General features: G+C 37.9%; 1 protein-coding gene across 2 annotated transcripts; it reads right to left on the reverse strand.

The window, feature by feature from the left end:
• Nucleotides 1-52: 52 nt before the first annotated feature.
• Nucleotides 53-11,664, reverse strand: LOC110785580 (uncharacterized protein At3g06530). Of its 2 annotated transcripts, none has more exons than XM_021990040.2 (5): nucleotides 11,281-11,664; nucleotides 4,720-10,360; nucleotides 3,406-3,832; nucleotides 1,544-1,799; nucleotides 53-400 (listed from the first exon to the last, which is right to left on the reverse strand). In XM_021990040.2, exons 1-4 carry the CDS (start codon nucleotides 11,441-11,443, stop codon nucleotides 1,569-1,571), a joined length of 6,462 nt encoding a protein of 2,153 aa, XP_021845732.2. In that variant the 5' UTR covers nucleotides 11,444-11,664; the 3' UTR covers nucleotides 53-400; nucleotides 1,544-1,568. The 2 variants fall into 2 exon arrangements, with proteins under 2 accessions (XP_021845732.2, XP_021845733.2); XM_021990041.2 differs by having other exon boundaries at nucleotides 11,261-11,398.
• Nucleotides 11,665-13,070: the final 1,406 nt, after the last annotated feature.

Raw genomic sequence — 13,070 nt, forward strand, 5'->3', positions numbered from 1 at the left:
GAAGAAAAAAATTACCTATTTCTCAACCCGGGTACGCGGCCGTAAAGACCAGTTGGTGAAAGTAAAGCTGCTTTTAAAGCTAACAAACTTGCAAAGAAGTTTAATATTGACAGTTAATATTCTTTGGAACTTAATCTTAAACAGTTGATGCAATAAGCTAATACATAGAAATCAAATATCAGCACTTTAGCATAGAATCAAAACATCAACACTTAAACTAAAGAAAAAAAGATGGTAAACAAAAAGAATGCTAGTTTGCTACAAAAATGGTTGTATCACAAAGTGTTCTCTCCTGATTGGAAAGAGTTGGCAGTAGAAAGATAACACCAGACAGTTTAATATGTTTCTTCAGCTCTCCCTTGTCGTTTCCTCAGCATTGATCGGGTAATTCGCCAGGTGCCTGCATATCCAAAGTAAATTTCATTATTCAAGTCCGATATAATGCATTGGCTCATTTCAAGGAGGTGCAAAAGGAATCATAATATTGTGTATGAATTAGCTTTTCCAAAGCAAAAAGTGTAGAAGGGAAGGCCCGTATTGCTAATTATCAGTCCAGAAAACTTCCAAAAACTAAGTATAGCTGCGCTTAACTTTACAGGGATCCACTACAAATGTTCTCACCCTTTCCCTAGAGTAAGAGACAAATAGATGTAGAAAATGCATCAAACCACTTGGTTAGACAAATTGCGAGAACAGCGAGAAAACAAATTTGCTAACAAATTGTTGACTATTTAGGTTTTTACAGAGCAACAATGGGAAGTAATCCGGATTAAATAGGATCCCAATTCTCGGGTAATTTGACCTCTTCCCAGCTAATCTGTAAGAAAATCCAGTGGTTTTTTGGGGGGTACTAGAATGTGGCAAGGTCTATCAGCCAAAGCTCAGTATAATAGCATGGCAACATGATTTAGCATAACTACCAGACTTCAAACAACTTAGTACCAAGCAATGATGCACCACAATAAGGAACTTTTTCCAAGTTCATGTTGTAGATCTACAGGCAACAGGCAGCATATTAACAACCACGGCATTCTTTAAATGACGATTCTAGTTTTACACAAACATCTTCAAGCTCCACAGAATCTCCAAGAGTTACTTACAAGGTGAGGATCAAAAGGAATCACGTCAACATAAGGTCGTCTAAGGTTTCACCCATTAAAATCAAATTGAAACATCGGTTTGTTCACACATCCAGTGCCATTCATTCGTCTAGTCTCCATTAGCTAAGAATTACTTAAAATGTGTCTAGTCTCCATTAGCTAGAAAACATGACGATAAGCAAAGAGTGAGAGTGAGAGACGGTGACAAGGAATTTATAGCACACCGTGTGGAGTGAGTATGCAAAACAATAGAAGAATGAATCGATTTTAATAACCAGAGGAAAACAGGATTTATAAATTGAAAAGAGATCATAGACGCATCTACTCTGAGCATTACTATAAAAGTATCCAGGAAATAAAATCCTGAACCCCATTTGTCCGTTTCCTACTTTTTTTTTAATAAATCCAAACCTAAGCAACTAGGAAGTATAAAATAAGATTACCTGGTAATATAGTATTATAACAAGATCAAAAGTATTCACGTAGGTTCTCGCCACTCATAGACTCCAGCTCCTTGAGTATCTCTTGTGCAAGTGTCTTCACTGGTAACTCCACATCCTCCAGCAACTCAGCAAGGAAAGGAATTGTTTCAGCCAGTAACACCAGGTACTCATCTTTCAAATTCTCAACCAGGTATTTGACAATTTTGAGGCCTAAAAGACGTGGTCTCACCATTTCACTCCGGGTTTGCATCAATACCTGGACATGAGTTGCAGAATTAGGATAATCAACAAAAATTTCTACCTCCTTGCTACATTACACATCATTTCATCCTAAAATATAGGACACTGTCTAATATTAAGTAAGTTATACTCCATAGTTTGAACTTTGACATTGTGGAGATATACAAAGATAGTTATATTTTTGTTTTGGTAAATATAGTTAGGCAAATTTGCCAAAAAGTACCTTTTATAACTCAAATTTTGCAAGAAAGGACCTTATATAATTTTTTTTGTGAAAACACACCTTAAAAGTAATTTTTTTTGCGATAAAGGACCTAAGGAAAGTTTCTAGCATTGACTGAGCTTTTCCGGCCATTAACTTGCACGTGAGCAGCACGTGTGGCTTACGTTAGCTAAAGACAATGATTTTCCCGACTCTTGAATTTTCAAACTTGATTTTATTTCGGTTTTTTTTTTTCAACTTTAGGTTTTAAAGCTTAGAATTTTGGAGGAAAATTGGGTGTGATAAGCAAAATAATGCCACACGTGCTTCTCACGTGCAAGTCAATGGCCGGAAAAGCTCAGTCAATGCCGGAAATTTACTTTTGGTTGTCTTTCGCAAAAAAAAAGTACATTAACGTGTGATTTCACAAAAAATAAATTATATAAGGTCCTTTCTCGCAAAAAAATTTACATTAAGGTGTTATTTCACAAAAAAAATTATATAAGGTCCTTTCTCGCAAAATTTGGGTTATAAAAGGTCTTTTTTAACAAATTTGCCATATAGTTATGTTTTTTCTAAACCTTAAGATACCTCAAATCCAATGTGGCATATTAATTTGGATCAGACGGAGTAACAAACTTATTAAAAACAAGTTCATAGTGTAGGTACTCAAGCAGGTCAACAATCTTATAAAAAACGGAATTGGTGCACGTTGCTCACTCTTTATTACACCTAAAACACCCATGTCAATATTAACTACTTTGACATAGGTATGCATATATTACACGTCATTATGGACACAAAAAAACGTGCAATATTTCCATGATAGCAAATCTGTCATCTGGACATGTACTCATGTCAAAAACTAGTAGCCAAATTTAAGTGACACACTTACACAGTGTTGACAAATATGAAAAGAAGCCGATTCCTTCTTTTGCTATCCATTGATGAACACCAATAAAAAATAAGGATGAAAAAAGCTTACTCCCTAGTTAATTCCTTCAGCAACTCAAAATCAAAGATCAATCATAAAGAAATGCATTGGATGACCTCACAAAATTCAATATTTCTTTACCCATAATTTCAGAAATCCTTCTTTCCATTACAGGAAGTCCTAAAATCCAGTAAAATTTCATTTATATGGAGTAATTCTTTTCTTTTTGACATTCTGAATTTAGCCTTATTTATTCTTACAAGGGGAATAATAAATGATTCGCCGGTAGAGAACTGTAAAAGAAAATAAATAATAATCTGGAAATCTTTCATTTGATAAAAAGTATCAAAATGTAAAAAACTTAAGAAGTCATATTCCCAGGGAAGAAGTAGTGCCGACATAAAATGCAAGGGAGGGAAATAGAATGCATGGGAAGAAGTAGTGCAGAAATAACAACTGGTAAAACTAAAAGGAACTAGCTATTACCTCATAGTTCAGGGGCTTCCATAGAAGATCAGAACCAGCAGTTACAGCCATTTGACCAGCACAAGAAACCAATATGTCATCTACTTCTTCCAGAGATGGTATATCTGGATGATCTTCGATACCAGCTGGTGGTTCAACAATAAGCTGTGAGACGATCGGCTTCAACAGAAGTTCAAATCTTGAGGAGTCCAGAAATTTAACACTCCCAACATCATAACGAAAACATTTATGCAGGGACGACAAGACCAAAGCCCTGAGATGCCATTTTTCAAGTGACAGAGAATCAGCTGCCTCAGTCTTTCTGCTTTCAGAATCCAGAATCTTGGCCTTCTTTTTCTTCCTGGATTGACTAATCTTACCACCATCATCAGCAAGATAACTAATAGATCCCTCCAGCAAATACTTGAAATATGGGACAAACAGTGATCTACAATAAATTCAGTGTGTATAGTTAGATTCCAGAAAATAACAACTACAGAAGTCACTATTTCTAATGATCAACCATGCATTCTGAAATAGATAAAATGAAAAAACTAATCAATGTACCATTAACAACAAATGCAATTACCCATCCAATTCCCTTGGTAATTTTACAATTTAAAATAACATACCCCAGCCAGCTAAAACTACCTATAAAATCAAGATGATGATTTCAACTTAAGCACAACTCCTGAGTCCCAGTAACGAGGATGATGATAAAGGGAAATACCGACAGGCATCCAAGGAGCTAGTGGATGGTATGCAAGACCCGGATGAGCAGAAAAGGGTGTGCTCACATGATGGAAAATGTCAAGACAATAGGATTATGTAAGAGCCTAAATGCCTAACCCAGGTAAGTGCCTACCATAAGTGTTGAATATCAAAGCACGTTAAAAAGGAAAATGACATAGGCATAACAGATTTGAGACCTCTAGTGAATCAGTACAGACCTACAGAAGGACCAGTATACGGTGCTTGGCAAAAGTAAACAGCTAAGGGCCTAAGGTAATTTCACTTAGGCTGAAATATAATACAAATGACTTCAAGAGAACGAAGACTTAGAGTCTAGAGAGCTTAGGAATGAAGAAAAGGATACTTACCCTTTTGACTCGATGAAGAAAAGTAATGATGTGCTAGACAGAAGTTAAACATGTAAGGGCAAAATGTAGTTCCCGCAGCTTAAAGGTCTGTCTAAAGAGGTTCTTTAAGAAAAATAATTTTAAGTGGATTTCATCTTTTCTTTTCTCCTTGTTATTTAAAAAATTATAACAGAAATAGAAAACATCAACATTTATACGAACTAAGAGAGCAAAAACTAAAGGGTAATGCACTGACCGATGATTTTCAGCGAGCTTATTGACCAAGTTATAAAAAGACACTGCTCTTCTGATGTTTTTGGTCCCTACAAGATTATTTTCTGCCAAACTCGACTCTACCCATTCAATACTTCGTATGAAAAGAGGCTTGAACATAGTCTCTGTCATCTTCATCGTCAAAGCAACCACCGCACCAATGACATGTTTCTCCACGAAAGTAATATTCTCAATTGATTCAAGGTGCTGACTGCGGAGATCCAGAGCCAGCATACAGAAGTCAAAAATGCTTGTGTGGTAACCGCTCACTGATGATTTGTCCATTTTACTAACAAAATTCTTGAGCAACTCAAAAACTGTAGACAAACTCAAATCCCCTGCCTTCACAGCTTTTGGGTACACATTCTGCAAGGCAGGTAATGCTAGCCTGACAGGAACTTTCTCACTGAGTAGCCTTCTTACATTATCACCATGCGATTTTATTTTTTGATTGGACTCTGATACAAAATCTTGATGTAGCAACACAATTTCGACAATATCACCAAGGTAGGGGTTCAAAAAGGCACCAAGATTCTCTACAAGTGCCTCCAAAGTGAAAAGTATAGATAGCATAAGTGTATCTTTCGAAGCTGACTGGTTACAAATGTCCTCAGCAGATTTTCCTTGTGCTCCTGATGACGAAGACAAAAACCGGGTCTTCTGCAGAACATTTTTCATGATTTCGGGAAGCTCGGGCAGTGCTCTTGGCCCCAGAACATTTATTAATGCACCAGCTGTCCGTAGACAACAAGAAGCAACAGCAAGATCATCAGATGACACATTTTGCACAACATTAACAAGGCACTTGCTGAAAACTGTATGATTGGAAGGAAACTTGTTAGCTAAGACTTCCAATGCCGAAATAGCAGCCAGCCTGACAGAAACATTAAGATCATCACCAGAACCATCAACTAACTGCAGGATTTCCAGACAAAGTGCAGCAAAGGAGTCTAAATTATTTCCATCGAGATGATTCCAAGAGCCTCTCAGGTGCATATTTCGCTCCTTTTCTCTTTTAGATCCAGGAGCTTCAAGGTCTCTCACAGATTTACACAGAACTTGAAGGGCCTTCTTCCTTGCACCTTTGTCAGCTTGGACCAGCAACCTTATGATGCCTTGGAAAAAGGCTGATGGGAGCATTCCGCTTGTTATCTTCATTAAAACAGCATGGATAATCTCCTTAAGCTCCTTTTTCAAAATGACTGGAAGTGATATCTTCCTTTTACTTGTGTCAACGAGTTGCCAACAAAAAACAACCTGCACCATGAGTTCCGAGAGTGTTCCCTGGATTGATTCCATATCCTCCATAGACTTAAGCTTCAACACAACTTCAGGACCTTGCAACTTCCCCAAAACAAACTTCATAGCAAATAACAATGTCACACACTGGTTATTGTCAAGACTACCAGCCTGCAATTGCTTGAGCAATGAAACAAGTGACGGGAGCCATATCATACATGTATACTGTTGGCATATTTGTTCAGCAAAACTATACTCCCATTCTGTTTGAACTACAGAGTTTATGAAGCCAGAAATGTCTATCTCATTATAAAGAGAAGAAAATCTCTCTTTTGAAACCAATGAACGGAAAAGGAGGACTAGCAATGAACCCATACTACTTCTTTCTCCCAGTGTTTTCAAGAGGTGGAGAAAGATTGACAACCTTCGATGCTGGGCAACACCAGGCATTTCATTTATAAAAATCTGAAGCAATTTGTCTGCACCATCCATCTTAGATAACCAGCAAGGAACAACCGTTGAAATGAACCCTTCAAATACACGTTTTGAATGACTATCATCATGGTCAACAGTTGACTTACTGATAACAGCAAGAATTGCAGGAATATGGTGCAAAACCTTGTCAGGTTCAACCTTTGCAATTGTAGCAAATAGTGAAAACACATGATTGCTGGTAACAAAATCTGTCGCAGACCGCGCACAATAAACAAGTAATGCAGCATCAAATTTATCAAATACTCCATTGTTCAGAGAGAGATCATCTGAGAGTGAAGCAATGGTATCCTCCAAGATAAGCAACAGCGTCTGCTGTATGTAAGACAATGCGTTAGACGTGGTTTGAGAGACGCCTGATACATCTGGAACACACCCCTCTTGGGTCACCGCATGGACCCACTTATTTGAAAAGGCTTTCTCAAGCAGCTGAAAAAGGGGCTCTATTAGAAGGACCCTGTTTCCTATGTCTTTCTTTAACAGTAGCACATCAAGAAGAGAGATAAGAAAGCTAAGTGCACTTCGGCCTCCAAAAAATAAAACAGGGTTATGCTTCTTCGATTTCTTTTTCAGGTGTGAGGAAGCCACTAAATCACCTTCATACACAAGGACAGTATTCAAAATAGAGGCAACGGTTGAAGAAGAAACATCCAATCGCAACAATGCTTCTCTAGTTGTATTCTGTACATCGTTGTTAGTGTCATGGTAAAGAAGCACTAATTGTTGGAGAAGTTTTTCCTGAGCCTCAGGACGCAAACTCTTGTATAGAGTTCCTTTCAAATTCTGCAAAAATGCAATACATGGCCTTAGTATAGCGGGATCATCTGGTAACAAACCATCGTTGCAAAATGCCGGTAATAGATGGTCTTCAACAATACGTGTATCTGATGATGTGGGCCTAGCACAGATCTCAATTAGAAGGCAGAGGATATCCACATCAATGTTTGACAACTCTTGATTTGACCTATCAAGCCTAAAATGGTAACTGTTACGCCGCTGCAGAAGTTCAAGAAGCAGAGACTCAACATCCTTTACCCGCACAATGGAGGCGCCTAACTCTTTCAGAAGTGAAAGGACTCTTAGCTTTGCATACCCAGAAAATCTCATAGCAGATCCTAGTATGAAAGTGAGAATTTTATCTGTGGTAGACTTATCTAATCTCTGACCAACATCCAGTGGCACAAGAAAGCTTTTGAAAGATGATGATAATATCGAAGCCATTAATGAAGGAAGGATATTCCTGTCAGACACGATCAACTTCTTCTGTTGTACCAGAATACTCAACAGTTCATCAATAGAAGAACTCCAAATGTCACTACTTCCATTTTTCTTGCCTGCATATTTTATACGGGAGCACAGGGTGCTAAGCTCTTCAACATAATCCATAGCTGCTACCCTGACATCCTGGACATCACTGAACAATGGAACAAGAATTAAAGGGAATCCAGCCAAATGCTGCAAAGCAGAACCCTCATCTACCTGAGAACAGAGCATAGCAAATGAATGCAGGCTCTCAACTTGTACACTGGAGGAAACTTCCGGATCACTGATGAAGGTTGAGAGGAAATGGATTGGAGAGACCTTGCAGTTTTGAACAAGATAATTTCTGTGTTCCTTGAAAACATGCTTCAGGTTAGATTCAGCAAAGAAGGCGTACAGATCCCTCAAAGTGCACATCCATTTTCCATCATCACTCAGGTCAACACTTGCTGGCACCACTGAGATATATCCCTTAATTGCCCTCCAAAACACCAAAACCAGAATCCTTGAATTCAAAATCTTAAGATTGTTTTCATCAAGCTCATCCAGAAACTTGTTGTCTTCGGACTCGAGAATCTTAGAACTGAACTCCTGACCACGCAAAATATTTTCAACAGGCTCAATATTTCTCCATTCCGCCTTAACAAAAGCATAGCAAGCTTCAAACAAAGTGGTGAATTGATGAGAGGCATTCTTCTGCAGTATAAATGACTGTAGCAAAACCAAGAAGAATAATGTTTTTGACAATTCAGATTCACCGCAACATTTGATAAGCCACGAAGTTAATTCTTCGGTACCATCGGAAAAGACATTCACCAAGCTGCGAACAGTTGGCATATTAACAGCAGAAACCCACTCTTTCCCCGATTTCTTTTTGAGGTCCTTTTTAACATTAGACGCCATGACTAAATCCCTGTAGAAAGGCCATTTAATTTCCTTGGCCAATTCCTGGGCCTTCAAGTTCAGCTTCTTTGTCTTCGGGAAAACAAAAATGAAGGGGAATATCATTGTAGCAACTCGCTCCAGAAGATCAGTTCGGTCTTGTAAAAAAGAAACTGCATGCTTCAGGCATAAGATAGCAACCTCACCTGCTAGAGAAAGATCCTCCTGTGCACCTGACCATAAAATCTGAGTGCATTTCTGAAGCAAATCCCGAAATATATCCAGGAGACGAGCAGAGTCTATAAGCTCAGACAATTTATCAAGAGAAAGAGCTGCATGAACAACACTCAGATCATCGTCGGAGAGACAATGAACTACATCCTGGACAGTTCCAAGTCTCTCTGACGTAACCCCATCATTCAAAAAGGTAGACAGGTCAAGATCAGAGAGTGTAGCCCGTCGGATTTCAGCCTTTGGATGTTTGAGCCCAAACCAGACTTTTGAATCTGTGGAGGCCACAGATGTCCTCACATTTCCATCCAGTATCTTGCACAAAGCATCAACCACTGAGAATTCACCCTTTAGCTGAACCTTTTTGTCATTCAAGAATTCATGAACAGAAGAAAGTAATTCACTGGGATACTTTTCATTAATAATAAGAAATATTTTCTTAGCCCAGCTCCCTGATTCAGAAAGTTCTAAACCGTCGGTGTTCTGCGACAACCGCAAACATGAAGAAAGAAGCCTGAAAACTATAGCTCGAACAAGGCCCCTAAGAGTGACTGTCTCAACAATAGATACCACAGCAAGTTGGCATTGACCGTCGGAACTACAGTAGTCAATAAGGGACTCCAATAGCACAGTAATAAATCTGTCAATATTGAACCTTGTGGTCATTTGTAAAAGAATTCCAGGGAGAACTTCAATTTTCTTCAGGATGTCTAATGCCTTCTTAGGCAGTGTTTCAACAGACTGCAACTGCACAATGTTGACTAAAGCCATAATTGATAACTGAACCCACTGCAAATCTGTTGAAGCTTGTGCATCTGCTTGAGCTAACTCCACCACTGATCTAACCAAGCTGTTTACCAGTTTGGAAGACAACGATACTCTTTTAGCTAATAGACCAACAATCATCAAAGTACCAGCTTTATAGTCTGAAGACCCTAAACCACCAGACTGCAGACCTGAATTCAAAAAGGGAAGAATTATCTTCACAATATCACTATCAACGGTTGCCAGAAAGCCCAAAACCTCTACCACGACTGCTGTGCAAAAGCTGATCACAGGTGTAGCAGGGCGATGCTTTTTTGAAGGAGTTGCATAGGTGCATATAATCTCAAGGACACCCATGTCACGTATGCATTGCTGGACAATAACCTCCCTGGGAGGTGGAGCACCAGATCCTTTAGCACCATCAAGGAATTTCCATTGACTATTTCCAAAGTCAATTAATTGCACTATTCGAACAAAAGCATGAGTATCGTGATAAGGTAGCGCACACAAGATTAAATCCTCAATATTATACACATGAATCTTATATCGACGAATCAAGTATTCAAGCGTCTTTAATGCAGATTGTGATTGAAAATGTCCAGAAATCAAGCGCATATAAGAACTGATCGAAGCATCAATGCGCTTATTTTCTTCTATGCCCATCAACTCCCTATCCAAGTCTCTGCTTTTATGACTAAACAGATCCTGCTTGTGATTCCTGAAGCGATCATCAATATTTTCTAGAACTTCCAAACCTACAAAAAATAAAGAATAACAGTAAATCAGCATCCACAAAATCTTCTTCTCCAACTGCAAACACGATTATTTAAAAGAGTAAAGCTGTAAACTTTCCTTCTTTCCCAGAATAGCTTAATAGCAACATAAGAAATAAAAATCAAAAAGTTCACCCTTAATCAGTGGCAGAAGTATTTAATCTTCATACACCTATAAAGAGTTTTTTTTTTTCTTTAAAACACGGAGAAGAACCATTTAGAGTCCACAGTAAGAGCTTAATACAACTCACACAGTCACACCCCCTCGTTACATGAAAAATGACTACATAAAGCTCCTTCTTGATTCACTTTTCTTCATATAATAAACATGCAATGCGAAAAAAAGGGGGAAAAAATTACTGATCGTTCTTTTTTTACATGCCCTTTTCTATTCATAGACTCTGCCCAATGCCTTAACTAGTTACTATAACTTATAAGTCTAACTTAATCCTGCGCGCTGTTTCCCGCAGCTCCTCTGATTCTCAGAATGCTATTGATCACAATAATTCAATCATTTCATTCCCTTACTAGTTACAAAGTATTATAAGTCTAACTTAATCAAGGATGAATCCTTTCAACGAATGTCCAACCCATTGAAACTAACTTTCATCCTTCTCTTACAGGAAGATTACTCCAGCCCAACATCATAATCATGATTAATATACAGTTAAATACGAAACACTTTTAATACAACCATTACATAGAAATTAGAAACAATCTCTACTCCTACAAACAATCTCATTAAACACAAAAATTGAATAATTAACTAATACCCAATATTATTAATGCTGAAAGCAGGAAATGCAAAATTGAAGAAAACCCAGAACACAAAATTACTCAATTGAACTGAAAAATCAAACTTCCGGTAAAAATGAAGGGTACAGGATAAAATGAATGCAAACCCGATAAAGCGTAGCTAAGGATGGTGTCGATATCAAGATCAGCAGCTTCTTTAGGGCTAAATAAGACGGAGGGTCGAGTAATTGGTCTTTTGGGTACATCTGTATCTGTTTTTACATGAGCTTTTAGAGCTTTAAGTTGTGCTGCTATGGAGGCCGCCGCCATTTTTAGTCAGAATACACTATCTTTTACTCTCTCCACTTTTTTAGTAGACTGACGAATGCTTATTGTAGAGTTATGCGGCCATTGAAAGGGTTTAAGGAAGGGGGCGGTGGAAAACGGGGGTGAGGCAAGGGTTTATGCTTGTGTTCAAGCTTTGTATAGGAAAGAGTTTTTCTTCTTTTCCTGACTCATTTGCCCTAATTTTTTTTATTTTTTATTTTTTTAAAAGATTTGCCCTATAAATGAGCGATTTCCTTTAATATTACTTAAAAATCCAACAATTTTCAAAATACATCACTTTCTAGCTTATTTCTCTCCATATCATACACATCATCATAGAAGAAAGAAAAGTTTTTTTTTTTTTTTTTTTTCCCGATTCAGCATAGAACTGCCAATTCAAATGGCGCGGTTTGTTTTGTATAAACTGTGAACTCAAATGGCGGTTTGCTTTAAAATAAAACATCGCGGTTTTATAAAATTGCATAACAAAACCGCGCGGTTTTATAAGACCTAAAATCCTTATTCGAAATTACATACCCAAAACTAACCCAAATGGACATAGACCTGAACCCAGCCTGTACCGAAACTAGATGACCTAAAATGGACCTGACCCATATTAACCAGATTGAAATCAAATGTAGTTGAGTAAAATAAGTTAATTTTCAATTGATTTCTATTATTTAAGAGAACGTCTTAGCGGCGTAATTAGTAATTGTGTATTTTACCCTTTACTAAAATTAGAAAAATAAACACAAATTAAGCATAAAAATGTTTTATATTACAATGTCGTGTGATTCGTCGAGTTAACATGAATCATCAGAACAACGGGCAGAGCCTGTATCGAATTAATTCAAAAGATTTTTACTAAAATCACCATATATTAAATCTAGAAAAATTATCAAAGAGGAATAAAATAATACCGTCATGTGCATAAAGTTCACCATCATGTGCATAAAGTTATCTATCTTCTACGTCATCTTCCACTATCTTGAGTCACTATTATGAGTCACCTCTTTTATTGCTCTACAATAATGAGGTTACTCACCACTCTCAAAAGGCAGAAAAACCAAAAGTAGGTGACAAGTGTAACTTTATGCTTTGATCACAAGAAATTCTGCTTGTTTTTCCATTAGAACATGACTCGTGTGTCAAGGTTGTTACTTGTCAGTGACTCGACAATCACTAGAGATTTATCTCATGGACAAGCTAAGAGTCACTATCTACAATGATAAGCTCACTCACAAAAAGGAGATAATGTGTTGTGAGTAACCACAATTCCACAAACTCGCCAATGCTCATGTTCTAAGCACACATCATGTGCATAAAAGCTAGTCCTGATTGTCCAACCTTACCCAAGTCGATAACATGGTTACCCAAATATGACCCTTACCCGAATGGACCCGCTTACCCAAATTGGAACCGACTCAAATGGATCCTACACGAAAGATCCGTTTGCCACCTAACATTGTAGAGGTGGGCCTTGGAGATGCTGGGCCAGCTTCAACAAACTCTATCTGGATGGGGTTTCTCGCTGGGCTCTTTAAGGTCATATAAGCCCCCTTAAAAGGTCTTACGGTGTTAGCATGGGAATATCCGTCACACAAAATGATAAAGTGGGAGTCACTCATGA

This window comes from Spinacia oleracea, chromosome 1 (assembly GCF_020520425.1).
Source record: "Spinacia oleracea cultivar Varoflay chromosome 1, BTI_SOV_V1, whole genome shotgun sequence".
Taxonomy (NCBI): Eukaryota; Viridiplantae; Streptophyta; class Magnoliopsida; order Caryophyllales; family Amaranthaceae; genus Spinacia; species Spinacia oleracea.

Bases quoted from the DNA above. Each gene is read 5' to 3' on its own strand.
- LOC110785580 (XM_021990040.2), bottom strand. From the start codon at position 11,443: ATGGCGGCGGCCTCCATAGCAGCACAACTTAAAGCTCTAAAAGCTCAT. The intron at 10,361-11,280 runs GTTTGCATTCAT...TATTTTTTGTAG, and splicing joins CCTTAGCTACGCTTTATCGG to GTTTGGAAGTTCTAGAAAAT. The intron at 3,833-4,719 runs GTCAGTGCATTA...AATTTATTGTAG, and splicing joins AAGCTCGCTGAAAATCATCG to ATCACTGTTTGTCCCATATT.